The 27,911-nt window shown below is 45.1% G+C and overlaps 1 protein-coding gene and 1 pseudogene across 5 annotated transcripts in view; both read left to right on the plus strand.

Moving 5' to 3' along the window:
- Positions 1-27,911, plus strand: part of DZIP1L (DAZ interacting zinc finger protein 1 like) — a 60,730-nt gene that overhangs the window by 9,336 nt on the left and 23,483 nt on the right. For 2 of the 5 annotated variants that reach the window (XM_055295305.2, XM_063611314.1), the window contains exons 2-8: positions 2,597-3,178; positions 8,809-8,893; positions 11,818-11,939; positions 16,578-16,739; positions 20,625-20,753; positions 24,380-24,442; positions 25,682-25,819. In XM_055295305.2, coding sequence (XP_055151280.1) covers positions 2,678-3,178; positions 8,809-8,893; positions 11,818-11,939; positions 16,578-16,739; positions 20,625-20,753; positions 24,380-24,442; positions 25,682-25,819 — 1,200 coding nt within the window. In that variant the 5' untranslated portion in view covers positions 2,597-2,677. Of the gene's footprint in view, positions 1-2,297; positions 3,179-8,808; positions 8,894-11,817; positions 11,940-16,577; positions 16,740-20,624; positions 20,754-24,379; positions 24,443-25,681; positions 25,820-27,911 lie in introns of those variants that run through there. The other 3 variants (XM_063611311.1, XM_063611312.1, XM_063611313.1) reach the window with 2 other exon arrangements.
- Positions 3,899-5,151, plus strand: LOC129491260 (keratin, type II cytoskeletal 8-like; annotated as a pseudogene).

A 27,911-nucleotide genomic window follows, 5' to 3' on the forward strand; every position in this document is an offset into this window, starting at 1 on the left:
AAGTGCTGGGATTACAGGCGAGAGCCACTGCGCCCAGCCTGGTCCTACCATTTTTTAAAGGCCTTCTTCCTTCTGAAGCTGATGACTTCTTTGACTTCCTATTGCACTTTTTTAAGTGCACTTTCTATTGCACTTTTTAAAGTCTGAATCATGGGCCGGGTGCGGTGGCTCATGCCTGTAATCCCAGCTCTTTGGGAGGCTGAGGCGGGTGGATCACAAGGTCAGGAGTTTGAGACCAGTCTGGCCAACACAGTGAAACCCTATCTCTACTAAAAATACAAAAAATTAGCCAGGTGTGGTGGAGTGTGCCTGTAATCCCGGCTACTCTGGAGGCTGAGTCAGGAGAATTGCATGAATCCGGGAGGTGGAGGTTGCAGTAAGCCGAGATCGCGCCATTGTGTTTCTGCCCGGGCGACAGTGCGAGACACTGTCTCAAAAAAAAAAAGAAAAAAGAAAGAAGACTGAATCATGTAATCTCGAAAGACTTGATTAAATAGGGTAAAATGTACCTCTTGTTGCCTTAGTCAGATTCTCACTTCTGCAAGAACTGAAATTCTATGTTTTCTTTTAAAAAATAATAAAAGTGATAGAAGATGATGATAAGAACTTTGAATAGTACAGAGAGTAGAAAGTGAAAAATAAAAGTCTTCTAATCTCCATTTTCACTTCCCAGAGGCAGCCATTGCTAATAGCTTCTTGTCTGTCTTTCCAGAAACAGTCTATGCTTATGAAATAATATACATAAGTGAATCATATATATGAATTATAAATGAGCATATTTTATTCATTATAAAACTAATTATAACAAATATGAGTCTTTCATATGTATGTGTGTGTATGGATGTATATATATTTTGACTCTCCATATCTGTGGATTGTGCGTCCGCAGATTCAACAAACTGCAGATCAAAAATATTTGGAAAAAAAAGGATAGTTTCTTCTGTACTGAACGTGTACAGACTTTTTTCTTGTCATTTTTCCTAAATAATTAAGTATAACAGCTATTTTTATAGCATTTACATTGTATTAGGTATTATAAATAATCTAGAGATGATTTAAAGTGTGTGGGAGAATGTGTATAGGTTATATGCAAATACTACGCCATTTTATATAAGCAATTTGACCATCTGTAGATTTTGGTGTCTGAGGAGGGTCCTGGAACCAATCTCTCATGGACGCTGACAGACGACTGAATATGTGTGTGTGTGTATATATATGTGTGTGTGTGTGTGTGTGTGTATGTGTATATATGTATATATGTGTGTGTATATATATATATATAGATAGATAGATCATCATTGGTCTGTGAAGGCCTATTTATGTGTCTATCTGACCATCACCACCCACACACCCTCCATCTATTCATTTATTTATCCCCATTCCACACTCCCATTTCCCTCCCTCCTCTCATAAACAACCATTCTAATATGATATATACCTTTCACTTTGGTGAGTTATTAAATATGATTATATTAATATGTCATTAAAACAGAAATAGAGGTATATATGCCTATTTTGTGTGTGTTTACATATATATATATTGGAGATTATCGTTTCATATCAGTACATGTAAGTCTGCTTTATACCAATCAATAGCTGCATAATATTCCATTGCATAGAGATACATTGTACTTTGCTTTCTTCTACTTTTTCTTTTACTTTGCTTTTATAAAAGATGCTACAATGACAATTTTTTCACAAGTACCTTTGTACATATGAGTTTGTAGCATAATTATAATTTTTAGTAGTGGAATGTTCAAAATGCCCATTGATATTGTCAATTACTCTTCAGAGAGAACAGTTCATATGCTCACCAAGAGTTTAGAGAGTAGAATCTGAGTCTTGGCAAAGAAACTGGAGATCTTTTTACTTAACTGTTAAGTTAAAAAAAAAGCCCATGATGGATTGAGCACCGTGTGGCAGAGACTCCGTGACTCTCTTAAGCCCCTCCTGACAGGGGTGGACATCATTTCACTCACATTCCAGGAGAGAGAACTTAGTCATATGATCACACGTTATTGCTGGAGAAGCTGGGAAAGGTAGTTCACTCGTGTTCCACTAGAATCCTGTAGTTATAGGAGAAAGAGAAGACAGGGTAGACATTAGGAACCTTGGTCATTCACAGCAAGTTGTTGGACTTTATCCTGAGATAAAAATAGGATTGCAGAAGGACCCATTTCTAAATTTGATAGCCATCTGCTGACAAAGGCCTTTGCCAGGCACTCCTGCAGTGGAGGTGGGCTTTGCAGAGGGGGCTCACTGAGGACCTGCTGTGTGCCAGGCACTAGGCTGGGTGCTTCACTTGCCTCATTCCTCACCACAGGCCTGCACAGTGGGCCCCATGTTCCTCCTTAGACACAGGAGGCTTAAAGATGTGCAGGGACTTGCCCAAGGCAGAGCATTCGAACCCACATCTGTGTGATTGCAAAGCCCATGTTTTCTTTCCACAGCTCTGGCCATGTCAGCACACACCATGAATGCTACAGCTGCTGCACAGACACCTCGCTTTTCCCTGCCTAGGCCCTTTCTGGCCAGATATACAGTAGGTGCAGCCACACACACCTCACCTAAGTTGGACTCTCTTCTCTTTTTCCAGGCCTTCTCTCAGCTCCTTGGCCTACTGCCGTGGCCTTGGTGCCACCCTTCTCTGGTGGTCAGCTCAGGGCCTCCTCTGCCCATGCAGTCCCCAGCTGCCACTGCTGAGGGCCTCAGTGGCCCCCTCTTTGGGGCCTACACATTCCCCACTTTCAAGTTTCAGCCTCGCCATGATAGCATGGACTGGAGACGCATTAGCACCCTGGATGTAGACCGCGTGGCCCGGGAGCTGGATGTGGCCACTCTGCAAGAGAACATTGCTGGCATCACCTTCTGCAACTTGGACCGGGAGGTGTGCAGCCGCTGTGGGCAGCCTGTGGACCCGGCACTGCTCAAGGTGCTGCGCCTGGCACAGCTCATCATTGAGTACCTGCTGCACTGCCAGGATTGCCTAAGTGCCAGCATTGCCCAGCTGGAGGCACGGCTGCAGACCAGCCTGGGCCAGCAGCAGCGTGGTCAGCAGGAGCTGGGCCGCCAGGCTGACGAGCTCAAGGGTGTGCGGGAGGAGAGCCGCCGGCGTCGCAAGATGATCAGCACCCTGCAGCAGCTGCTAATGCAGACAGGCACCCACAGCTACCACACGGTGAGGAATCTCCACCAGGCAGGGAGAGGCTGTGTGCCCCAGCCACTGGGGCAACTGTTGCTACTGGGCAGCACTGCTGGGGCCGTAAGGCTGCTGGGGGGCTGTTTTCACTGGTTAGGAGCAGATTTCAGAGATGGTGCTCGTGGCCAGAGAGCCTGGGCTTGTCTCATTAGGTTCTACAGTGTGTGTGTAGATTGTACATGTGTGGGAGGTGTGTATGTTTATGGAGAGGGTGCATGTCTAGTGTATGTATATGCATGAATGTATGGAGAGTGTGTGTGTTTGTAAATGGTGTGAATATGTGTGTGTGTTTAATGTGTGTGTGTGTGTGAATACTTGAAGGGTACCTCTGTGTGTATGTAGGGTGTGTGGTGTGTAATGTGTGCTTGTACTATATTATAAAGGATACAACTCTGGAACATGTATAAAAAGGTGTATTAATAGTGTTTCTGACCAAGAAGCAGCTTCTCTGCTCCTTCTGGAATCTCCACCTGGTTCAGCTTCCACCATGTTCATCAGGGTGACCCAGAAGTCCTACAAGGTGCCCACCTCTGGCCCCCGGGCCTTCAGCAGCTGCTTCTACATGAGTGGGCCCAGTGCCTGCATCAGCTCCTCGAGCTTCTCCTGAGTGGGCAGCAGCAGCTTCCGGTGTGACCTGGGTGGAGGCTATGGTGGGGCCGGTGGCGTGGGAGGCCTCACCACCATCACGGTCAACCAGAGCCTGCTGAGCCCCCTTAACCTGGAGGTGGACGGCAACATCCAGGCCATGTGCACCCAGGAGAAGGAGCAGATCAAGACCCTCAACAACAAGTTTGCCTCCTTCATAGACAAGGTATGGTTCTTGGAGCAGCAGAACAAGATGCGGGAGACCAACTGGAGCCTCCTGCAGCAGCAGAAGACGGCTCAGAGTTAACATGGACAACATGTTCAGGCTACATCAACAACCTTAGGCAGCAGCTGGAGACTCTGGGCCAGGAGAAGCTGAAGCTGAAGGCAGAGCTTGGCAACATGCAGGGGCTGGGTGGAGGACTTTGAGAACAAGTATGAGGATGAGATCAATAAGCATACAGAGATGGAGAATGAATTTGCCTTCATCAAGAAGGATGTGGATGAAGCTTACATGAATAAGGTAGAGCTGGAGTCTCGCCTGGAAGGGCTGACTGACGAGATCAACTTCCTCAGGCAGCTGTATGAAAAGGAGATCCGGGAGCTGCAGTCCCAGATCTCGGACACGCCTGTGGTGCTGTCCATGGACAACAGTCGCTCCGTGGACGTGGACAGCATCATCGCTGAGGTCAAGGCACAGTATAAGGAGATCGCCAACCGCAGCTGGGCTGAGGCTGAGAGCATGTACCAGATCAAGTATGAGGAGCTGCAGATGCTGGCTGGGAAGCACGGAGATGACCTGCAGCATACAAAGACTGAGATCTCAGAGATGAACCAGAACATCAGCCGGCTCCAGGCTGAGACTGAGGGCCTCAAAGGCCAGAGGGCATCGCAGATGCCAAGCAACGTGGGGAGCTGGCCATTAAGGATGCCAACGCCAAGCTATCTGAGCTGGAGGCCGCCCTGCAGCGGGCCAAGCAGGAAGGACATGGAGCGGCAGCTGCGTGAGTACCAGGAGCTGATGAATGTCAAGCTGGCCCTGGACATCAAGATCGCCACCTATAGAAAGCTGCTGGAGGGCGAGGAGACGCAGCTGGAGTCTGAGATGCAGAACACGAGTATCCATACAAAGACCACCAGAGGCTATGCAGGTGGTCTGAGCTTGGCCTATGGGGGCCTCACAAGCCCTGGCCTCAGCTACAGCCTGGGCTCCAGCTTTGGCTCTGGTGCGGGCTCCAGCTCCTTCAGCCGCACCAGCTCCACCAGGGCCACTGTGATTGTGAAGAAGATAGAGACGTGCGATGGGAAGCCGGTGTCCGAGTCCTCTAACGTCCTGCCCAAGTGAACAGCTGTTGCAGCCCCTCCCAGCCTGCCCCTCCTGCGGCTGCCCCAGAGCCCGGGGGAGGGGGGAGGCTGCTGTGCAAGGTAGCACAGGGAACGGGAGACCCACTGAGGCTCAGCCCTAGCCCTCAACCCACCTGCAGGGGAGTTTACTGCCTAGGGACCCCCCCTTGCCCATGCCTCCAGCTACAAAACAATTCAATTGCTTTTTTTTTTTTTTTTGTCCAAAGTAAAACCTCAGCTATCTCTGCCAAAAAAAAAAAATAGTGTTTGTGTGTGTGTGAATGAATGAAGGGTATATATGTGTGTAAGAGTGTATGTTTGTACTTATGGAGAATGTGTGTAAGGATGTGTATGTAAAAGAAGGATGTATATGTGTCTAAGCGTGTATTTATAGAGGGTGTGAGTGCGTGCATATTTATGTATGATGGAGAATTTGTATGTGTATGTAGAGGAGTGTGTTGTGTAAAGGTGTGTGTGAGGGGTGTGTGTGTGTGTATGTGTTGAATCTACATGTGACAAGGGATTGGTGGAGCCAGGCCTATTCTGGAATACTGACTCCATTATTCAACCAAGTGACAGTTCATTTCCCAAAGCAGCATGGAGCATTTGAATGTGTCTCCATGGAAGTATGGATTAGGGACATCTGCCCTTTAATAAAAATTGCCATGGTGGCTAGGCCCTGTGCCAGGCTCTGAAGATGTGGGCACAAGTCATGCTGGTTCAGGTTTTTAAGACATTCATAGTTTGTGGATGGATGGGCTACCTATTTCTGCTCATAACACTTCTGACACCAAATGTGTGTTTTTTTTCCTCACACCAACCAATTCTCCAATGCCAACTGGGTGCCCTTCAATTCAATTCTGACACTATCTACCTGGAGTTAGCATCAGATCCCATGAGTTAAGGGATCAGTCCCACAAGACCGGCCCCACTTCAGATACCTGGGCCTCCTGTACTTCTGACTAACTGGCTACAAATTGAGGGTTCCCATAACTCCATCTTGAGGTTCAATAATTTGCTAGAATGGCTCACAGAACTCAGGAAGAAGACACTTTATTACTAGTTTATTATAAGGATAGAAGTCAGAATAGTCAAATGGAAGAGATGCATTTGAGGACAAGAGAGGACAAGGTATGGGAGAAGGGACTCGGAACTTCCCTGCCCTTTCTGGGTGTGCCATCTCCTAGCACCTTAGTGTTTACCAATCTGGAAACTCTTTAAATCCCATCATTTAGGGGTTTTATGGAGATTCCACCAAGCATGCATAATTGATTAAATCATTGGCCATTGCTTAATAGTCCAGCCCCTCTTCCCTCCCTGGAGGCTGGAGGGTGGGGCTGAAAGTTTCAACCCTCTACCCATGCCTTGGTCTTTCTGGTGACCAACCCCCATCCTGGGAGGATTACCTGAGCCCAGCATCTTTATCATAATGAGAGCTGATGAGCCAAAAAAAAAAAAAAAAAAAAAGGATGGGAGTTGGTCACCAGAAAGTCATTTGCGGGGTGGGGCAGAAGGTGCCCAGCCACCAGTCCTTTCATTAGCATACAAAAAACACTGTCTTAGTAAGTTTAGTGTTGCAATAAAGGAATACCCGAAGCTGGATAATTTATAAAGAAAAGAGGTTATTTGACTCACAGTTCTGCTGGCTGGAAGGTTCAAGACTGGGCACCTGATGAGGGCCTCTGACTGCTTTCACTCCTGGTGGAAGGTGAAGGGGAGCTGGCCTGTCCAGAGCTCATGGCAAGAGAGGAAGTAAGGGGAGAGGGATGCCAGGCTCTTTCTAACAACCAGCTCTGTCAAACTAATAAGAATGAGAACTCCCTCACCCTCAAGGGAGGGCATTAATCTATATATGAGGGATCTGCTCCATGACCCAGATACCTCCCACTGGGCACCACCTCTCAACACTGCCACACTGGAGATTAAATTTCAACATGAGATTTGGAAGGGACAAACATTCAAACAATAGTAGACGCTCTTATTACTCTGGAGATTCCAAGGATCTCAGAATCTCTTGTGTCATGAACTGGGGACTAAGACCAAATCTTATTACAAAAGATGCTTTACCGCCCTTATCACTCTGAAGATTGTAAGTCAGGGGTGTCCAATCTTTTGGCTTCCTTGGGCCACATTGGAAGAAGAAGAATTGTCTTGGGCCACACATAAAATACACTAACATTAATGATAGCTGATGAGCTAAAAAAAAAGTTCCTAAAAAAATCTCATAATGTTTTAAGAAAGTTTACAAATTTGTGTTGGGCCACATTCAAAGCTGTTGTGGGCCACATGTGGCCTATGGGCTGCAGGTTGAACAAGCTTGTTGTAAGTGTTTTAGGACATCTCTGCCAGAAACTAGGAAGGAACAAAGACCAAATTTACATTTTTTTTTTTTTTTTTTTGAGACAGGGTCTCACTCTGTCACCCAGGCTGCAATCTGATCATGGCTCACCACAGCCTTAACCTCCCAGGCTCAGGTAATCCTCCCACCTCAGCCTCCTGAGTAGTTAGGACTACAGGCACCTACCACCATGTTTGGCTAATTTTTTTAGAGACAGGGTTTCTCCAGGTTGCCCAGGCTGGTCTCGAACTCCTGGGCTCAAGTGATCCGCCCACCTCAGCCTCCCAAAGTTCTAGGATTTTAAGTGTGAGCCACTGTGCCCAGCCTACATTCTTATTGTATCACAATATCACAGTGGGACAGAAGGAATCGTTATGATATATTATTAATTGATAACAAGTTGATATAATTGATATGTTTATGATTAAAAGGGTCAGAACCCTTTTAGTAGTAAGTCCTGTGTACACACCTGGTTGCTAGGAAGGTTGGGACATAGAGTGTTTATTCTCATTGGACACAGACTTACTGTTACCAAGTAAGCAAGGGAAAATGGGTATTGGGGGACAACTGGCAATTCCTGTCACAATTGTCTGCAAAGATAGCAAGTAATCTGCCTATGGATTAACTAACAATGGCAGCTTCCAAAGCTGTGGTGAGAAGAATTCTGAAATTTTACAGTGAGAAGATGATGTGATAGATTGCTTATGTCTGAAATGTCTTAGGAGAGGGATTTGGAATTACAGATGCTGTTTATTTGCTAACCTCTGCCTCTGGTGGTTCTCCACCCTGGGATGGGACCTAGACATTGGCATATTTTAAAAACTTTTTATTATGGAAAATTTCAAACATGTACAATAGTAGAGAGAATAATATAATGAACCTTTATCTACACACTAACAGTATCAACCCATGGGCAGTGTTGTTGCATCTCTTCCCCTGCCCGCTTTCCCCACTTCTGGATTATTTTGAAGCATATTAGTAATATGATTTTATTTGTAGTATTTCAATATCTCTATTTGTATCTCTAAAAGAGAAAGACTCTGACTTTTAAACATAGACAAGCACCATCATCACACTCTGAAAAAGCAACAGAAATTCATTAGTGTCATCAAATATCCAGTCAGTGTTCACAGTTTCCCGGGACACTGGTAGTATTTTAAAGCTCCCCAGGTGATCCTAGTGGGCAGCATGGGTTGACATCATTGCCTTGCTCAGTAAATTAAATTCTTTATTTCTGAAGCAGCCCAGGGGTCCCAAGGGGATGGGGGCTTTGATAAAGGAAAATCCCAGGCTGACTCAGGTGACCTAATCTTGTACTCCCCATTGCTTCCTCTCTGTATAGTGCCACCTGTGTGACAAGACATTCATGAATGCCACCTTTCTCCGGGGCCACATCCAGCGCAGGCATGCAGGCGTGGCAGAAGGTGGTGAGTCCAGACAGCAGCCTGGGCCCCTTCTGCGACTGTGGAAGGGGCTGGGGCTGGTATTCAGTGGGTGGCGACCACCTATACCACCCAAAACTGCTCTCAGAACCTTACTGTCCAATTGGGGATGGGATGATCCCACCATTCACCACGGGGGGAGCCCACATGGGTTGGAAGGGTTTCTGACCCCATGTGTAAAGAAGGGCTGGGAGTCAGGTAGATTTCACTCTTAGCTCTGTCGCTATTTATTATGTAACCTCGGTCCATGCTTTCCCCGCTGTGTCTCAGTGGCCTTCACTGTGAATGGGGCAGTCAGATGGAGTGACTTTGAAGGGCTCTTACCTTCCAGCCTTCTGCAAATCTGCAATTCCCTGATGCCAGCCACGAATAAGCCTAAAAGGGGTGAATGGGCAGTCAGACCAGTTCTTTGACTTTTCTACATACTTGAGCTTATCATGATCTAATCACTTTAATTTTACAATTTCAAATTCCAAAATGAGGAGCAAGGCTGTATGTTTTCCCCATAAAGAGATTTGCATATTTTACATTCACTTTTCTTTTCTTTTCCTTTCCTTTTCTTTTCTTTTCTTTTCTTTTCTTTTCTTTTCTTGTCTTGTCTTGTCTTGTCTTGTCTTGTCTTGTCTTGTCTTGTCTTGTCTTGTTTTGTCTTGTCTTGTCTTGTCTTGTTTTGTCTTTTCCCTTTTCTTTTCTTTTCTTTTTTTGAGACAGGGTCTCACTCTGTCTCCCAGGGTGGAGTGCAGTGGTTTGATCTCGGCTCCATTGCAGCCTCCATCTCCCGGGCTCAAGCAATCCCTGTACCTCAGCCTCCTAAGTAGCTGGGACTACAGGCACGCACCACCATACCTGGCTAATTTTAAAAAGTTTTTGTAGAGATGAGGTCTCACTGTGTTGGCCAGTCTGGTCTCGAATTCCTGGGCTCAAGTAATCTGCCTGCTTTGGCCTCCCAAAGTGCTGAGATTACAGGTGTGAGCCACTGCACTCAACCTATATTCACTTTTTGAGGTTCAACAAGAAATATTTGTTAAAACATAAAATATAGACGTAAAAATGCCATTAAGTAAAACTTTTTCTCCTATTTTCCATCATTCAAATTCCCTTTTCATAAAAAAAAGTACCACTTACCTAAAACTAGGTATTTAGTGCATATCTACTTCTTCTTAGTTCTGCATTGGAGGCTAAGGAAAAATAAATTTTCCATGCCTTAAATTTTTTTTGAATAAAAATATGTCTCTGGTATAGAAAATTTAAATATAGGAAAGTAGAAAAGAGAAAATAAAAACCATGAACAGTATCACCAGCAGTTAATATTTTGGTGTATTCTCTGTTTTTTTTTTTCTGTAGACATATATAATCATATAGTGTGTGCTTTGACTATTGCTTATTTTCATTTAAGAATATGTCTTATTTTCCAATGTCATTAAATTATCTTTGAAAATGTGATTTTTTAATGGCCGAATGGTATTTCATTAATGGCTATCGTAATTTATTTCACAATTTCCTCCTGTTGAATATATGGCTTACCCCAACATTTATTTATTATAAATCACATGATGATTGATATTCTTGCATGTAGATCTTTGTGCATATCTCTTATTTCCTTAATGTAAAGTGCTGTAAGCAGACAGAAATGTGTTCTTAAGATCACTTTTGCTATATTAATGGTCATGGCCTGTTTATTCGCAGGCTGCTGACTTCCTAGATGTCCAGCTCTCCTATTCCATGGTCGCCTCAAATCATGTTATTAAACCAAATTAATTTCTACTGCAACTAAAAATTGCTTGTTTGTAAAATGTCCAACCTGAGAAAAGCCACATCTCTTTTCAAAGAAAAGGCTTGGAATTTTAATAACAGTATGATTTATCTAGTAATCACTAAATATGCTTTAAAAAGTAACAAATGTTCAAGAATAATTGTATTCTTTTTTGACCCTTAACTCTTGCTTTATCATCAGTATGTGGTTTAGTTAGGATGTTTTTTATAATTCATTCTGAATCTTTTTGTTCACTTAAACAATTTAAAGTATACACTTAAAGGAGCTTTGGTTCTTTATAATACATGCTGCGTTTTTTCCATTTGAAATTTATTTATTTATTTATTTGTTTATTTATTTATCGAGACGGAGTCTCACTCTGTCTCCCAGGCTGGAGTGCGATCTCGGCTCACTGCAACCTCCGCCTCCCAGGTTCAAGCGATTCTTCTGCCTCAGCCTCCTGAGTAGCTGGGATTACAGGCACCTGCCACCACATCCGGCTAATTTTTTTTGTATTTTTAGTAGAGACGGGGTTTCACCATGTTGGTCAGGCTGGTCTCACACCCCTGACCTTGTGATCAGCCTGCCTCGGCCTCCCAAAGTGCTGGGATTACAGGCATGAGCCACTGCACCTGGCCTGAAATTTACAACTATACACTTATATTATTGAAAAAAGTGAACTTAAAACTACAATGATTTTTATTACTTTAAAATTCTCTGTGATTACTGTCAGGATACATGGATATGTTCTTTGTATTGATAATTGGTGTACATGCTATTTGATATTCTGCTTCTGTTACTATAGTAGTTTTAAATTTCTATTTCCATTTGTCAGTACTGTCCAAATACTTACTTTAAGTGACAGTACAATAATAATTCACATTTTTTGAGTTGTCATGCCAGACACTATGATAAGCACTTTGCATTCTCACATTTCATCCTCACAGCAGCCCTCTGAGTTAGGTGCTATTGTTATCTCTATTTTCCAGTTTGGGGAAACAGAGGGACAGGGAGGCTATGTTCTTTGCCCAAGGTCAATGTACTAAGTAGCGAAGCTGGTTTGAGACTGAGGTGTGGCTGATTGACGAGGTGAGAAACTACACTGTCGTGATTTTTGGACTTAAACTGACCACCTGTCTTTGCATGGACCCCACAGGAAAACAGAAGAAACAGGAACAGCCAGTGGAAGAGGTGTTAGAAGAGCTACGGGCCAAGCTAAAGTGGACCCAAGGGGAGCTGGAAGCCCAGAGGGAGGCGGAGAGGCAGCGGCAGCTCCAGGTGGGCAGGGAGAGAAAACATCAGGGAGACTTGGGTCATGGACTACCCAGGAGACCCTTGATGCACATGAGTCTCACAGGGCAAAAATTCCGGCTGGTTTCCCAGAGCTGGGAGTCAGAGCTGGGACAGTGCCTTCTTGGACATGGCAAATGATTTTAGGTAGCCTGGAAAGGAAAATTGAATTGTTTTTGCTAGACTTATGTGGACGAAAGTAGAGCAGAGAGATGCAGTTTCCTGCATTAGTCAGCACCCTCTGAGGACATTTGAACCTGAATTTTAGCTTCGTACACAATGCAGTTAGTTAACTTTTTGAGGACAAAGACTGGGTTTCATTCTGAAAGCTCCAGAACCCAGCCCAGAGAAAATGCTCAGTAAATGTTTGTAGAATGAAAATACATGAAGTTGCCCCGCTTACCCCTTCATTATTCATCCCCTCAGCATGCATTTATTGAGCACCAGCTGCATAGTTGGTGTTGTGACAAATACAAGCATACTTCATTTTTTTTGTGTTTTGTATGTTTCACAGACATTGTATTGTTTGCACATTGAAGGTTTGTGCCAACCGTGTGTTGAGCAAGTTTATCAGCATCATTTTCCAACAGCATGTGCTTACTTCATGTCTATGCATCACATTTTGGTAATTCTCACAGTATTTCAAACTTTTTCATTATTACTCTATCTGTTATGGTGATCTGTGATCAATGATCGTTGATGTTACTATTGTAATTGTTTTGGGGTGCCACAAACTATCCATATAAGGTGGCAAACTTAAACATCTCTCACTTTAAATCAAAAGGTAGAAATGATTAAGTTTAGTGACGAAGGCATGTCGAAAGCTGAGATGGGCTGAGAGGCAGGCCTCTTGTGCCAAACAGCCAAGTTATGAATACAAAGGAAATTTGAAGGAAATTCAAAGCACTACTCCACTGACCACACAAATGATAAGAAAGTGAAACAGCCTTATTACTGAGATGGAGAAAGTTTTAGTGGTCTGGATAGAAGATCAAACCAGCCACAAAATTCCCTTAAGCTAAAGCCTAATCCAAAGCAAGGACCTACCTCTCTTCACTTCTATGAAGGCTGAGAGAAGTGAAGAAGCTGCAGAAGAAAAGTTGAAAGCTAAAAGAGGTTGGTTCATAGGTTTAAGGAAAGAAGCCATCTCCATAACAACGAAAGTGCAATGTGAAGCAGCAAGTGCTAATGTAGAAGCTGCAGCAAGTTATCTTGAAGATCTAGCTAAGACAATTGATGAAGGTGACTGTACTAAACAGATTTTCAGTGTAGAAAAAACAACCTTCTGTAGGAAAAAGCCATCTAGCACTTTTATAGCTAGAGATAAGTCAATGCCTGGCTTCACAGTTTCAAAGAACAGGATGATTCTCTTGTTAGGGTCTAATACAGCTGGTGACTGTAAGTTGAAGCCAGTGCTCATTTGCCACTGTGAAAAGTCTAGGGCCCTTAAGAATTATGCTAGCTCTACTCTACCTGTGCTCTAAAAATGGAACAAGAAAGTCCGGATGACAGCACAGCTGTTTACAGCATGGTTTACTGAATATTTTAAGCCCACTGTTGAGATCTACTGCTAAAAAAAAAGATTCTTCTCAAAATAATTACTGCTCATTGACAATGTTCCTGGTCACCTAAGAGCTCTGGTGGAGATATACAAGGAGATTTGTGTTGTTTTCAAGCCTGTTAACACAATATCCATTCTGCAGCCCACGAATCAAGGAGTAATTTTGACTTCCAAATTTTATGATTTAAGAAATACATTTTGTAAGGTTATAGCTGTCATAGATAGTGATTCCTCTGATGGATCTGAGCAAAGTAAATTGAAAACCTTTTGGAAAGGATTTGCCATTCTGGATGCCATTAAGAAAATGTGTGATTCTTTGGAGGAGGTCAAAATATTAACATTAACAGGAGTTTGGATGAAATTGATTCTAGCCATCATGGATGACTTTGAGGGATTCAAGACTTCAGTGGAGGAAGCCACTGCGGATGTGGTGGAAATAGCAAGAGAACTAGACTTAGAAGTGGAGCCTGAAGATGGGATTGAATTGCTGCAACCTCATGATGAAACTAGTGGTTGAGGAGTTGCTTCTTATGGATGAGCAAATAAAGTAGTTTCTTGAGATGGAATCTACTACTTCTGAAGATGCTGTGAACAGTGTTGAAATGATAAGAAAGGATTTAAAATATTACATAAACTTAGTTGAGAAAGCAACAGTAAAGTTTAAGAGAATTGACTCTGATTTTGAAAGAAATTCTACTTTGTGTCAAATGCTACCAAAGAGCATCTCATGCTACAGAGAGATCTTTCATGAAAGGAGGAGTCAATCGATGTCGCAAACTTCACTGGTGTTTTTTTTTTTGACAGAGTCTTGCTCTGTCACCCAGGCGGGAGTGCAGTGGCATGATCTTGGCTCACTGCAACCTCTGTCTCCTAGGTCCAAGCGATTCTCCTGCCTCAGCCTCCCGAGTAACTGAGATTACAGGCACGTGCCGCCACACCTGGCTAATTTTTTGTATTTTTAGTAGAGACGGGGGTTTTGCCATGTTGGACAGGTTGGTCTTGAACTCCTGACCTTAAGTGATCTACCTGCCTCGGCTTCCTAAAGTTTTGGGATTACAGGCATGGGCCACTATGCCTGGCCTGTTGTCTTATTTTAAGAAATTGCCACAGCACCCAACCCTGATCAGTCAGCAGCCATCAACGTCAAGGCAAGACCCAGCGCCAGCAAAAAGATTATGACTCACTAAAGGATCAGATGATTGTTAGCATTTTTTAGCCATAAAGTATTTAAAAAATTTTATTATTATTTTTTATTTTTCCGTAAGTTATTGGGGTACAGGTGGTATTTGGTTACATGAGTAAGTTCTTTAGTGGTGACTTGTGAGATTTTGGTGCACCCATCACCGAACAGTATACACTGCAAAACCATATTTGTTGTCTTTTACCCCTTTCCCCCCTCCCACTCTTCCTCCCAAGTTCCCAAAGTCCATTGCATCATTCTTATGCCTTTGTGTCCTCGTAGCTTAGCTTCTGCATATCTGAAAACATACATGTTTGGTTTTCCATTCCTGAGTTACTTCACTTAAAATAATAGTCTCCAGTCTGATCCAGGTCACTGCAAATGTTGTTAATTCGTTCCTTTTTATGGCTACGTAGTATTCCATCACATATACGTGTATATATATATATATATATATCACAGTTTCTTTATCTACTCGTTGATTGATGGGCATTTGGGTTGGTTCCACGATTTTGCAATTGTGAATTGTGGTGCCGTAAACATGCGTGTGCAAGTATCTTTTTTGAATAATGACTTCCTTTCCTCTGGGTAGATACCCAGTGGTGGGATTGCTGGATCAAATGGTAGTTCTACTTTTAATTCTTTTTTTTTTTTGAGACAGAGTCTCGCTCTGTCGCCTAGGCTGGAGTGCAGTGGCGTGACCTCGGCCCACTGTAACCTCCACCTCCCGGGTTCAAGCGATTCTCCTGCCTCAGCTTCCCGAGTAGCTGGTACTACAGGGCACGCCACCACACCTGGCTCATTTTTTGTATTTTGAGTAGTGACAGGGTTTCACTGTCTTAGACAGGATGGTCTTGATCTCCTGACCTCGTGATCTGCCTGCCTTGGCCTTCCAAAGTGCTAGGATTACAGGCGTGAGCCACTGCAGTCAGCCCTAGTTTTAGTTCTTTAAGGAATCTCCACACTGTTTTCCATAGTGGCTGTACTAGTTTACATTCCCACCAGCAGCGTAGAAGTGTTCTGTGATCACTGCATCCATGCCAACATCTACTGTTTTTTGATTTTTTGATGATGGCCATTCTTGCAAGAGTAAGGTGATATTGCACTGTGGTTTTGATTTGCATTTCCCTGATCATTAGTGATGTTGAGCATTTTTTCATATATCTGTTGGCCATTTGTATCTCTTCTTTTGAGAATTGTCTCTTCGTGTCCTTAGCCCACTTTTTGATGGGACTGTTTGTTTTTTTCTTACTGATTTGTTTGAGTTCATTGTAGATTCTGGATATTAGTCCTTTGTCAGATGCATAGATTATGAAGATTTTCTTCCACTCTGTGGGTTGTCTGTTTACCCTATTTACTGTTCCTTTTGGCATGCAACATCTCTTTAGTTTAATTAGGTCCTAGCTATTTATCTTTGTTTTTAAGCAATAAAGTATTTTTTAAATAAAGTTATGTACTTTTTTTATACATAATCCTATGGAACACTTAATAGGTTACAGTCTAGCATAAACACAACTTTTATATACACTGGGGAACAAAAATATTTATATGACACACTTGCTTTATTGCAATACTTGCTTTATTCCAATACTTGCTTTATTATGATATTCTCTTTATTGTGGTGGTCTGGAACTGAACCTGTAATATCTCAGAGGTAAGCCTGCATAGAGAAAAAGAAACAAGTTCCTATACTCAAGAGACTTTACAGTTCAGGTAAGATTGGCTTAGACTGGTCCTCCCAAGTCCAAACAATGGGAACTGTGGGATGAATGCTCTTTGGGTCTCCATAGTGACTTGCATAGACAAGGAGGCCTAAGTAGGTTCTTAGTAAATATTTGCTGTAATGTGGAATTAATCATTGTATTGTTCTTGCTCTTCTTTTTAGGAAGCAGAGCTCATTCATCAGAGGGAAATAGAAGCTAAGAAAGAATTTGATAAATGGAAAGAACAAGAGTGGACCAAACTTTATGGGGAAATAGATAAACTAAAAAAATTATTTTGGGATGAATTTAAAAATGTCGCCAAGCAGAACTCTACACTAGAAGAGGTACCCAACATAAAAGGCTTTTCAAAGTTCCTTTGTTGGAAATCTGCTTATTCTCAAAATTTATTTCTTAGTTTGTACTAGTTTTGTTTCATCTGCGGTTGGAAGCTAAAGCACTGTGAGGCCAGTTATCAGAAGCCAGTTATCAGAGGCCTGATATTAGAGGCCCGGATATCAGAGGCCTTGGGGTTGAATCACTGCTGTGTCACATTCTGGCTGTGAGACCTTGAATGAGTTAGTTAACCTCCTCATGCCTCAGTTTTATTTCTGTAAGATAGGCTGCTGAGAGGGTTAAATTAGTACATATACAGTATGTAACATTACCCAGCATATAGTAATGTATCAGTAGTGTATCTGGTATATAGTAATATCTCTGGGTATTATTCTTATTTTTGCAAAGGGCTTTCATCACTGGACAAGAAATGGGGCAAAATTTAAATGAATGCATTTTTCTCCCAACAAATATTCCCTGAATCCTGGTTACATGCCAGACACTCTGTTGGGGTCTTCAGAGGTCACACATAATACCTAACATTTATGACTGTATTTACTATTTTCCAGCCCTTATGCAGTATACTTTATATATACTAACTTTTAATCTTCATAGCAATCAACCATAACATTCTCAAAATAGGTGCATCACTGGTTTAGTACTTTCTTTTTAAAGTTTTTTTTTTAAAAAGCTACTTTCTTTCTTTCTCTCTCTCTCTCCCTCTCCTTCCTTCCTTCCTCCCTCCCTCTCTCCCTCCCTTCCTTCCTTTCTTCCTTCCTTCCTCCCTCCCTCCCCCCACCTACCTTCATTTCTTGCTCTCACTCTCTCGCTCTGTCACCTAGGCTGGAGTGCAGTGGTGTGGTGTCGGCTCACTGCAACCTCCATCTCCTGGGTTCAAGTGATTCTCGTGCCTCAGCCTCCAGAGTAGCTGGGATTACAGGAGTCTGCCACCATTCCTAGCTAATTTTTGTATTTTTCTTAGAGACCGATTTCACCATGTTGATCAGGCTTGTCTCGAACTTCTGACCTCAAGTAATCCACCCACCTCGGCCTCCCAAAGTGCTGGGGTTACAGGCATGAGCCACTGCGCCCAGCCATCATTCTTTCTTTATAGGTGAAGAAATTGAGGCCATATAACTTGCCCAAGATCACTTAGCTAAGAAGAGATGGAGCTGGGATTTGAACCCAGCTCTTTAATTTCCAAAGGTCCTATTCTTCTACTGGATATACTAACAAGTTTATGCAGGATAACCTTATTAAAGTTATCCCAGGGCTGGGCGCAGTGGCTCACACCTGTAATCCCAGCACTTTGGGAGGCCAAGGTGGGTGGTTCAGCATGGCCAACGTGGTGAAACCCCATCTGTACTAAAAATACAAAAATTAGCTAGGTGTGGTGGCGGATGCCTGTAATCCCAGCTGCTTGGGAGGCTGAGGTAGGAGAATCACTTGAACCCAGAAGGCGGAGGTTGCAGTGAACTGAGATTGCGCCACTGCACCCCAGCCTGGGTGACAGAGTGAGACTCCTTCTCAAAAAAAAAAAAAGTTATCCCTTGACCATATCTTCCCATATAAACCTGTATGACTAAAACTGTATCAAGGAAAAATATTTTTAAAATGTATTTATCTCTCATTGGTCCTCCTAGATCGAGGAGAATCTTGTTTTTGAAAATGAACTGTCTAAGTGCGTTTTTCACAAACATTCCACGTTTTACCTAAAGAAGCATCTAGGCAAATTTTTTTCAAAAGGAAATTGTCATATGCCCGGAGTCTTGGGTGCTCCATCATCCCTGTCTGAGATGGAAAGCCAAAGGTGGAAGGTGGAGGGGTTGAAACGAGAACTCTGTGTGCACTGGGGTGGGGAAGGGGGCTCCCTAAAATGACAAAAGCCCTTCCATCCAAAATGCTTCCCAGCTGGGCCAGGGATGATTGTGGAAGAGAAGATGCTGCTCCACTATCGACCTCATGTTCCTGGTATATAGCTCCACACCCATCCTTCCCAAGCTCATGCAAACATCTCCTGACCCCCACACTTCCCCGACACAGTGCTAGCTGACTAGACGTTTGATAGACAGGTATTGATAGGAATTTGAAGTTGTTCAGAAACCACCTCTTCAAGGGTCAAAGGGTTACTTTTGGTAAGAAAATTATGAGTTTTGGTGAATGAGGACATAATCCTTACCATCCAGGATATCCTTTTTAACTTGGATCACGTTCTCCTAAACTGGAACATGCTATCTTTTTTTTTTTTTTTTTTTTTTTAAGACAGGTTCTCACCCTGTTGCCCATGCTCAAGTGCAGTGGCACAATCACGGCTCACCACACCCTTGACCTCCCAGGCTCAGGTGATCCTCCTTCAGCCTCATGAGTAGCTGTGGCTACAGGCACGTGCCACCACACCCAGCTAATTTTTGTATTTTTTGTAGAGATGGGGTTTCGCCAAGTTACCCAGGCTGGCCTCCTGGGCTCAAGTGATCTGCCCACCCCAGCCTCCCAATGTGCTGGGATTACAGGCTTGAGTCACTGCGCTTGGCCCATCTTACTCTTTTTTAAAAACCTTTCCCCTATAGGATTACTTATATTGTGTTTGTATGTTTGTGTGTCTTACCCTGTCTCCTTTCAATATTTTATTGTTTTACTTTTATTAACATATAGGAATCAAACTGGATACCAAATTCTCAGTGTAGTTGGGTAGTCATTTTGTTAATTTATTTTTTTAAAATATTAAGGGTAAAAACAAGCAAGATTCCATTTAGAATGATTGTAAAAAAAACACTGTAAGACGTCCATTTTCAAAATGCAAAAAATGGTTCTCCCTGATGTTAGGAAGGCCAATGAAAACTATATATATATAGAAAATATTTTTTCCTCAGAACTTTTTCCCTGATACAGAAGTTTGAGAGCTTACTTTGGCTATGTTACCTGACTAAAGAGAGAACTTTAGATTAGACCTGGGGTAAATTGAGATGCCAAAGGAGTGTCTAGCTAAATGAAAATACCACGAAGGTTTGTAATGCCAAGAAAGTCAGCTCTGTAGTGTGTCATAAGCAGCATATGGAAGCCAGGAGTGACATATCAGAACCCAGGAGTTGTGCATACATCTGATGAAGCATTTGACTCTTTGAAAATATTCAGGGAGTTTAGAAATTGTTAACCTTTGGAACCAGTATTGTTTAGCAATAGTTGAGAAGTGTTAGCAAGAATGATACCAAGTTAAACTTAGGCACTTGGAGTTACTTCCTTAAAGCCTTAATAGGGCTTATGAGTTTTATACAGTCATACAGATGGAAATATGTTGCTTTTGTTACTACGACAGTTATGTATTATAAGAAATAATCAAAGGTGGGTGGAAAGGCATCCTCTCTTTGATCCAATTTTCTGTACCTTTTCCTTCAGGTCACACACACTGTTAGCCCAGGAATCACCAGGTATTGATGACTCTACTCCAAGCTGTGCAAAGCCCTTTCTGGAGACAGCCAGGATGTTTTGTAGAGAGAGAGAGGCAGAAGTCCTCAGGGAGTGGCCTGGGGTGAGACCCTCCCTTAGGCTCTAAGAGTCTCATTCTCATCAGCGTATTCCAGACTGAGGAAGAAATGGGGCAGCAGTCAGGAGAGCTCGGGATTTTGAGTATAGCGGAATTTAAGTGAAATGGAAACTACACTCTTTAATTTGTTCTTCCATGGAATTGCTTTTTCTATGCCAGGGCTGAGCCCCCAGGAGAGCCCTCGTCAAGGGGAATGCTGATTTGTGTGAATATTTGTAGGCGTGTAGGTATCTAGTGAGGATGAGTTGGGAGGATGAGTTGGGTAAGGCGTGCCCCTCTGACACTGTTCTGGGTATAGAAGACAACATCATGATGAGATCTTCATGTGAATAAAACTACGCCCTGGCCTTTTCAGAAACTGCGGGCACTGCAGTCCCACAGTGTGATGGAGTCCAACCTGGGATCACTGCGAGATGAGGAGTCAGAGGAGTGGCTCCAGCAGGCACGGAAGCTTCAGGCCCTGAGAGAGAAGACAGAAATTCAGGTGAGCTCATGCTCCATTCTTTTCTTCCCAGAGGAAGCCAAGAGCCATCTTCTCTTCCAATATATTCTCTCATTTATGAATGTAGAGAAGTTGAAGGACATCAAAGTTCTATATTTTCAGACCTTCTGCCAGTACATGAAAGCATAGAATAGTGTTCTCAGGTGAGGCTGGTGGTATGTGTGCAATGTCAGATTTGCCTAAGATCTTTTAAAAAATACATACAACTCTGTCTCTTATTTGGCACCTTTGCCCATTCTGATTCTAAACCAGTTGGAAACAACTCTTAGAAAGTGTGACAGTCTCTTGGGTTTGAAGATATTTGGGATGCATCCATTGTTGTGATGGTAGTTGTCTGGCAACCAGCTCTCTGGAATTAAAAAAGCTTTAATTTGTAGCATTTGCCAATTTCTGTGGTGTAAATACTCCCACCATGGCCGATTTCCTGCTATCAATGTGGTCACTGAATGGAGCCAGGAAGACTTGTGCACAGTCTGCTCTCACCGGCTGGTAGGAGGTGGCTCTGGCCACCCCTGGATGAATTTTACTGCAGTCTGGTTATAAAATGGTCTGTATCACTGATAATTCCATGGCAAAGAAGGGTAGTTGGTACAGGTGTTAAATCATGTTGTGCTTCTCTTTCTGCTGTTCAAGATTCTTGAGAAAAAATGTAAAGTCTAGCTAACAATCAGCAGTAAGGTGTTTCTGCTGATTGATGTTTGACAGGTTTCACATTATAAAGAGGCCATTCTTTTTTTTTTTTTTTTTTTTTTTTTTTTTTTTTTTTGAGACGGAGTCTCGCTCTGTCGCCCGGGGTGGAGTGCAGTGGCGCAATCTCGGCTCACTGCAAGCTCCGCCTGCCGGGTTCACGCCATTCTCCTGCCTCAGCCTAAAGAGGCCATTCTTTTCCTGAGAACTCTGTTCACATTCTTTGCCTACTTTTCTATTATTGATGTTTCCCCTATCAATTTGTGAGTTTGTATAATGTATGGAAATTAACTCAGCTCTTTGTTTTTCTAGTTGTGGTTATTTTCCCCAGTATTCTGTTGGTCCTTCAATTTTGTTTATTATGGTTTGGCCATGAATTAATGTTTATGTAGTCAAAATTATCCAATTATTCATATTTTCTTTATGGCCTTCCCCACTCTGAGATTTAAAAAGACAACACTCCTGTGTTTTCTTTTAGTACTTTTTGGCCTTATTTTTTCTGTTAAATCTTTGACCCACCTACAATTTATTTTGCTTTAAGATGTGTAATTCCCTCCTTCCTTCCTTCCTTCCTTCCTTCCTTCCTTCCTTCCTTCCTTCCTTCCTTCCTTCCTTCCTTTCCTTTCTTTCCTTTCTTTCTTTCTCTCCTTTCTTTCTTTTTTCCCTCTCTGGCCCAGGCTGCAATCTACTCGGCTTGCTGCTGCCCGCGCCGCGGACTGCCTGGGACTGCCGCTGCGCCCCACCGCTGCCTGCCTTTTCTCCTTTCGCTGCAGGCACGCCTTCGCCATCTTGGCCACGCTGGTCGCCAGCTCCTGACGCCGAGTGCTCTGCCCGCCTCAGCCTCCCGAGGTACTGGGACTGCAGACGGAGTCTCGCTCACCCAGTGCTCGGTGTTGCCTGGGCTGGAGTGCGGTGGCATGGTCTGGCCTCGCAGCAGCCTCCGCCCCCCAGCCGCCTGCCTTGGCCTACCAGGGTGCTGGGATTGCAGCCCCTGCCCGGCCGCCGCCCCATCTGGGAGGTGGGGAGCGCCTCTGCCCGGCCGCCCCGTCTGGGAAGTGAGGAGCGCCTCTGCCCGGCCGCCCCGTCTGGGAAGTGAGGAGCGCCTCTGCCCGGCCACCCACCGTCTGGGAAGTGAGGAGCGCCTCTGCCCGGCCACCCCGTCTGGGAAGTGAGGAGCGCCTCTGCCCGGCCACCCCATCTGGGAAGTGAGGAGCACCTCTGCCCGGCCGCCCCGTCTGGGAAGAAATGAGGAGCGCCTCTGCCCGGGCGCCCCGTCCAGGAAGAAGTGAGGAGCGCCTCTGCCCGGCCGCCCCGTCCGGGAAGAAGTGAGGAGCGCCTCTGCCCGGCCGCCCCATCTGGGAGGTGAGGAGCGCCTCTGCCCGGCCACCCATCGTCTGGGAAGTGAGGAGCGCCTCTGCCCGGCCACCCACCGTCTGGGAAGTGAGGAGCGCCTCTGCCCGGCCGCCCTGTCTGGGAAGTGAGGAGCGCCTCTGCCCGGCCACCCATCGTCTGGGAAGTGAGCAGCGCCTCTGCCCGGCCACCCATCGTCTGGGAGGTGAGGAGCGCCTCTGCCCGGCCGCCCTGTCCAGGAAGAAGTGAGGAGCGCCTCTGCCCGGCCGCCCCGTCCGGGAAGAAGTGAGGAGCACCTCTGCCCGGGCGCCCCGTCCGGGAAGAAGTGAGGAGCGCCTCTGCCCGGCCGCCCCGTCTGGGAAGTGAGGAGCGCCTCTGCCCGGCCGCCCCGTCCGGGAAGAAGTGAGGAGCGCCTCTGTCCGGCCGCCCAGTCCGGGAAGAAGTGAGGAGCGCCTCTGCCCGGCCGCCCCGTCTGGGAGGTGAGGAGCGCCTCTGCCCGGCCACCCATCGTCTGGGAGGTGAGGAGCGCCTCTGCCCGGCCACCCATCATCTGGGAAGTGAGGAGCGCCTCTGCCCAGCCGCCCCGTCTGGGAAGTGAGGAGTGCCTCTGCCCGGCCACCCATCGTCTGGGAAGTGAGGAGTGCCTCTGCCCGGCCACCCATCGTCTGGGAAGTGAGGAGCGCCTCTGCCCGGCCACCTATCGTCTGGGAAGAAGTGAGGAGTGTCTCTACCTGGCCGCCCCGTCTGGGAAGTGAGGAGCTCCTCTGCCCGGCCGCCCCGTGTCTGGGTAGAAGTGAGGAGCTCCTCTGCCTGGCCGCTCCGTCTGGGAGGTCTACCACGGAGGCCAGAAGCAATGTGGGGGCTGGACGTGGTGGCTCACGCCTGTGGTCCCGGCACTCTGGGGGGCGAGGCGGGTTGATCACTTCGGGCTAGGAGTTCGAGACCAGTCTGGCCAACTTGGCAAAACATGAAGAATACAACAGACAAACCAACCAACCAACTCAGTGACAACAAAACAGGTCTACCCTGGAGTCATACTCTAATTTTTTCCATTTTCCTCCCTTTCTGATCCTTTGTCCCACTTTCTTTTTCTTCCTCTTCCTTCTCCCTCTTCTTTGTCAAATAGAGGATTGAGTTATTATCACTGATCCATATAAAGTCCCTCTCTCATTTATTTTAACTCCCACCCCCCATTTCTATTCCCCGACTTCCCATGTGCAACCTTCCTAATATGTTTGATACGCATCTTTTTGTTTGTATGTATTTTTAGAAAATGTTTATTGTTTTTGTATGCAAAAAAAATTAATAATAAAAAAAAAGATGTGTAATAAGAATCCAACTTCCTATTTTTTTTCAGGTAGCTAGCCATTTGTTCCAATACCATTAGTCAATAATCCATCCCCCTCTCCTCATACTTAGTTTCTATGTATTTCCATCTTTGTCTGAATTTTCTATTCTATTCCACTACTCTGTCTGCCTACCCATAAGCCAGTACTTTTAACTTCCTGTAGCTTTATAACATGTTTTAATACCTGGAAGGGCCCATTTGATAAGCTTTTAATCTTTTTCAGAAAACGGAGTGGAAAAGAAAAGTGAAGGAACTGCATGAAGAGCATGTGGCTGAGAAAAGAGAGGTAGCTTTTGTTGGGTGATCTTGGGGAGCTTGGTTTCCTGTGACCTCCTCTCAGAATTCAGCATTCTCCACACCTCCTCACCCACCATCTCCCCTATCTCACCGGGAACTGGTTGGCAGATGCTGCAGATATTGCTCCTGGCTACTGCCCCCATCAGTACACAGAAGGGGTGAGCTGTCCAGCCAGCAGCTTCCCTGTCCAGGAGCAGGGGCCTCCAGGCCTTCTCCTCTAAATTAAACACATCCATTGTTCTGTGGTCTTCTTTGCAGTGACCCCTTTAGGCCCTCCAGGGAGGGTTGTTCAATAAACCTCAGATGAATCGCCTGGTCGTTTCACGTTTGGGCTCTTCTTTGAAATTCCCCCACCCGAGGAGAGAACCAGGCGGCTGTGGGCCTCAGTGATAGTTCAGCGGGAGTCCAAAGGGAAGGACTTAGATACTGAGAACAGTGAACAGGGAGCAGCGGGCCTCAGGGCAGAGCAAACAGCTTCTGTAAAAATGTCTTGAGCAGGAGGCAAGTTGAGGAGGAAGCTGGTTCATAAGAGCCCCAGGTTCCGCCTGCAAAAAGCTCAGAAGATGAAAAGGCTTAGATCAGTCTGGTCCATGGTAGACGCTCCTCACTCCGGTGTAGGGAAGCACGATCACTCACATGTGATGGTTTTATTTTATCTGAAGCATTTTCAAATGGGAAATACATTCACATTTGTTCCCAAAACAGGAGGAATATATTAAGATACACTGAGTAGAGTTCTCACTCCCACCTGTCCCCATCTACCTGTCTCCAACACCTACTGCTCAGGTGACTTTTATGGCTTTCTTTTGTATTCTTCTAAAGTTTCTTTATGCAAATATTAATAAATATTTTCACTTTATTTCTGCTATCACATCAGAAGTAGCATGTTACCTCATTTTCTTTACTTCTTGTTTTCACCTAAAAACATCCATTCGATGATTTTCAAATGGTTTTAATTTATCTGACTGTTCCTCAATGGGTGGCTACACCTGACAGACAGCCCTTTCCCTCCTGGTCTTAAAGGCATGCATTCCTTTCTTACTTGTTCTCAGGCACAGCACAAAAATGTCCCCAGACTGGAAGGTAGTCTTGTTAGAGAGCCTGTCCAGGTCTCAAAATCCTTTACTGTGCTTGCCCGGCACTTGCCTACAGGTGCTGAGCCTGCAGACACCGGGCACTCAGATGTCCCTGCAGACATTTGACTGACCAGCCGTCTTGTGCCCGCCAGCTACAGGAGGAGAACCAGAGGCTCCAGGCCTCCCTGTCTCAGGATCAGAAGGCAGCTGCCCAGTCCCAGTGCCAGATCAGCGCCCTCCGTGCCCAGCTGCAGGAACAAGCTAGGATCATTGCCTCCCAGGAGGAGACGGTAGGTCTGCCCTTCCTTTCAGCCAGGCCTTGGTGTCCCTGGGACTCTTTCCTGTGAGGATCTCCTTGATTCTTCTGGGCTCATCAGTGCTAATCTTACCACTCAGGCTCCTTAAGGAGAGAGAAGAGTCCTCTGGCATGAAGGGCACAAAATGATAAGGCTGTAGCTGCCTCCTTCCAGGCTGAAGATGTGCCATCTCCTTAGGGGCTGCTGGCAGATGGGGCCACTCTAACAGCAGAGACCATATAAAATGCTCAGCACCTCACTGATACTTTGCTTATTACCTCATTTAAGCTTCACTACTATCCTTCAAGGTAGGCATCCCCTTCTTCCCATCTTCATTTGACAGATGGTGAAATACGCTGGAGAAGGGAAGTGCCTCGCTCAAGTCCTCATGGGGCACTCTGTAAGTGATGAGATTCAACCCTGGCCAGGCAGGAAGGACGCAAAGCTTGTGTTTTTTACACAGTATTCTTAGGCAGAATTCCTTAACCAGTACCTTTTTCATAAATGAACAGCCTCTGATGAGGTGAGAGATAAAGCAGTGTGATGAAAAGGCACTCACTTAGCACCTTTGTCCTAAAGCTGGCCCCAGTGACTCTTGCCTACCTGTTGCTGAAAATTCTCTGCCCAGTCCAGGCTGAGCTTGCCCTCCCGAGCCCCAGGTCTGTGGAAAATCTGTATCTTCCTCTGCTGCCACCCACCTCATGGACCAGGCTCCACACAGCTACCCTGGGCTGAGCACCCACTGTTACTGTCTAGTCCCGGCCCCTTGTTCCTGCACCCCTTGCTATTTGTGCTTTTCCACACACCCAGCCACATTCACCCAGGTGACATAACTACCCCACTGTCTTGCTACTTTTCAGTTTCCCCCTAAAACACTCAGCTCTGCACTGAGCTCTAGTCTGGAGGTTTCCTAAGGAGGAAACCACAGCACAGTTCCCACAATGTTCCCTGCTGGCTGTAATGTCCTGTATGTTACTCAGAACTCTTGTTTGCAAATGATTCAGTGAGGAACCTATTGGCTAAAGATAACAGAACAGGCTAATAGGGGCTCTTATTTTTATTTTCACAGCAAGAGAGGTGACAGTTGCTGGGCTTGGTTAGCAGCAGTAGTATGCCATTGTGAATCCAGACTATGTTTTCCTTTTTACCATCTTCAGTGTGATGACTTTTGTTTCCTGCTTCACTTTCATAGTTGCAAGCAGACGACTGTAGCCCCAACCATACAGCCATATTTGGCAGAAGAAGTTGATGAAAAGGTCCCTTCCCAAGACTTGTGCTTATTTATATTATTGGTCAAAGCTGTGTCACATGGGAAACTACAGCTGCAAAGAAGGCTGGGAAAGTAAACAGCTAGTTTTGTAGTTTGGAGTAGAGGTAGGCAAAGGAGACAGCAGTGGGGAATGGACACTGGATGAGTCCTATGTCAGCATATGCCACTGCAGGTAATAAAAAGTAACCCAAGCTTAAGCAGAAGAGGGAGTTTGTCATAAGGGTAGACGGAGCATCTCACAGAGTTCACGGCAGGGAGCAGCTGAGTCTAGGAGTAAACTGAAACCAGAGACATGAATGTGGTCGTCAGTTTTCCTCTTCTGTGTGTCTCTGTTCCTTTCTCTATAACTGCTTTATTTTTTCCTTTTACCCTGAAGATCAGCTTCTGCTGCTTATCTGTTTCATGTGGTAAAACAAACAAATATACAAACCAAGAAAACCACAAACAGTTGACTGCCAGCAGCTCTTGACATCATTCATTACCAGTCCAGAGCTCTCTGCCTAAACTTGGATGTTGGGTCCGGCTGTGGTGTGAAGTCTCATTGTTCACCCGTGGCTGTCCTGCCTGCAGCCATGAAGTGGGAAGGAACAGGAACTTCTTGGAGCAGGGCGGTTGAGCAGACAGTTCAGTGAATGTCTGCATCTGGCCTCCTGTTCGGGAACGTGTCTGACTCCTTCCTCCCAGGGAGTGCTCTGCTCAGACGCCCACACTGTGGGAGGGAGCCTCTCCCTTGCCCTGGCTGTTTTCCATGAATTATACCAATAGGAACAACTGTGTGCCTGTCCCACTGTTTCTATGGGGCTTCTGCTTTCACGC

The sequence above is a fragment of the Symphalangus syndactylus genome, chromosome 10, assembly GCF_028878055.3.
Source record: "Symphalangus syndactylus isolate Jambi chromosome 10, NHGRI_mSymSyn1-v2.1_pri, whole genome shotgun sequence".
In the NCBI taxonomy this organism is placed as follows: Eukaryota; Metazoa; Chordata; class Mammalia; order Primates; family Hylobatidae; genus Symphalangus; species Symphalangus syndactylus.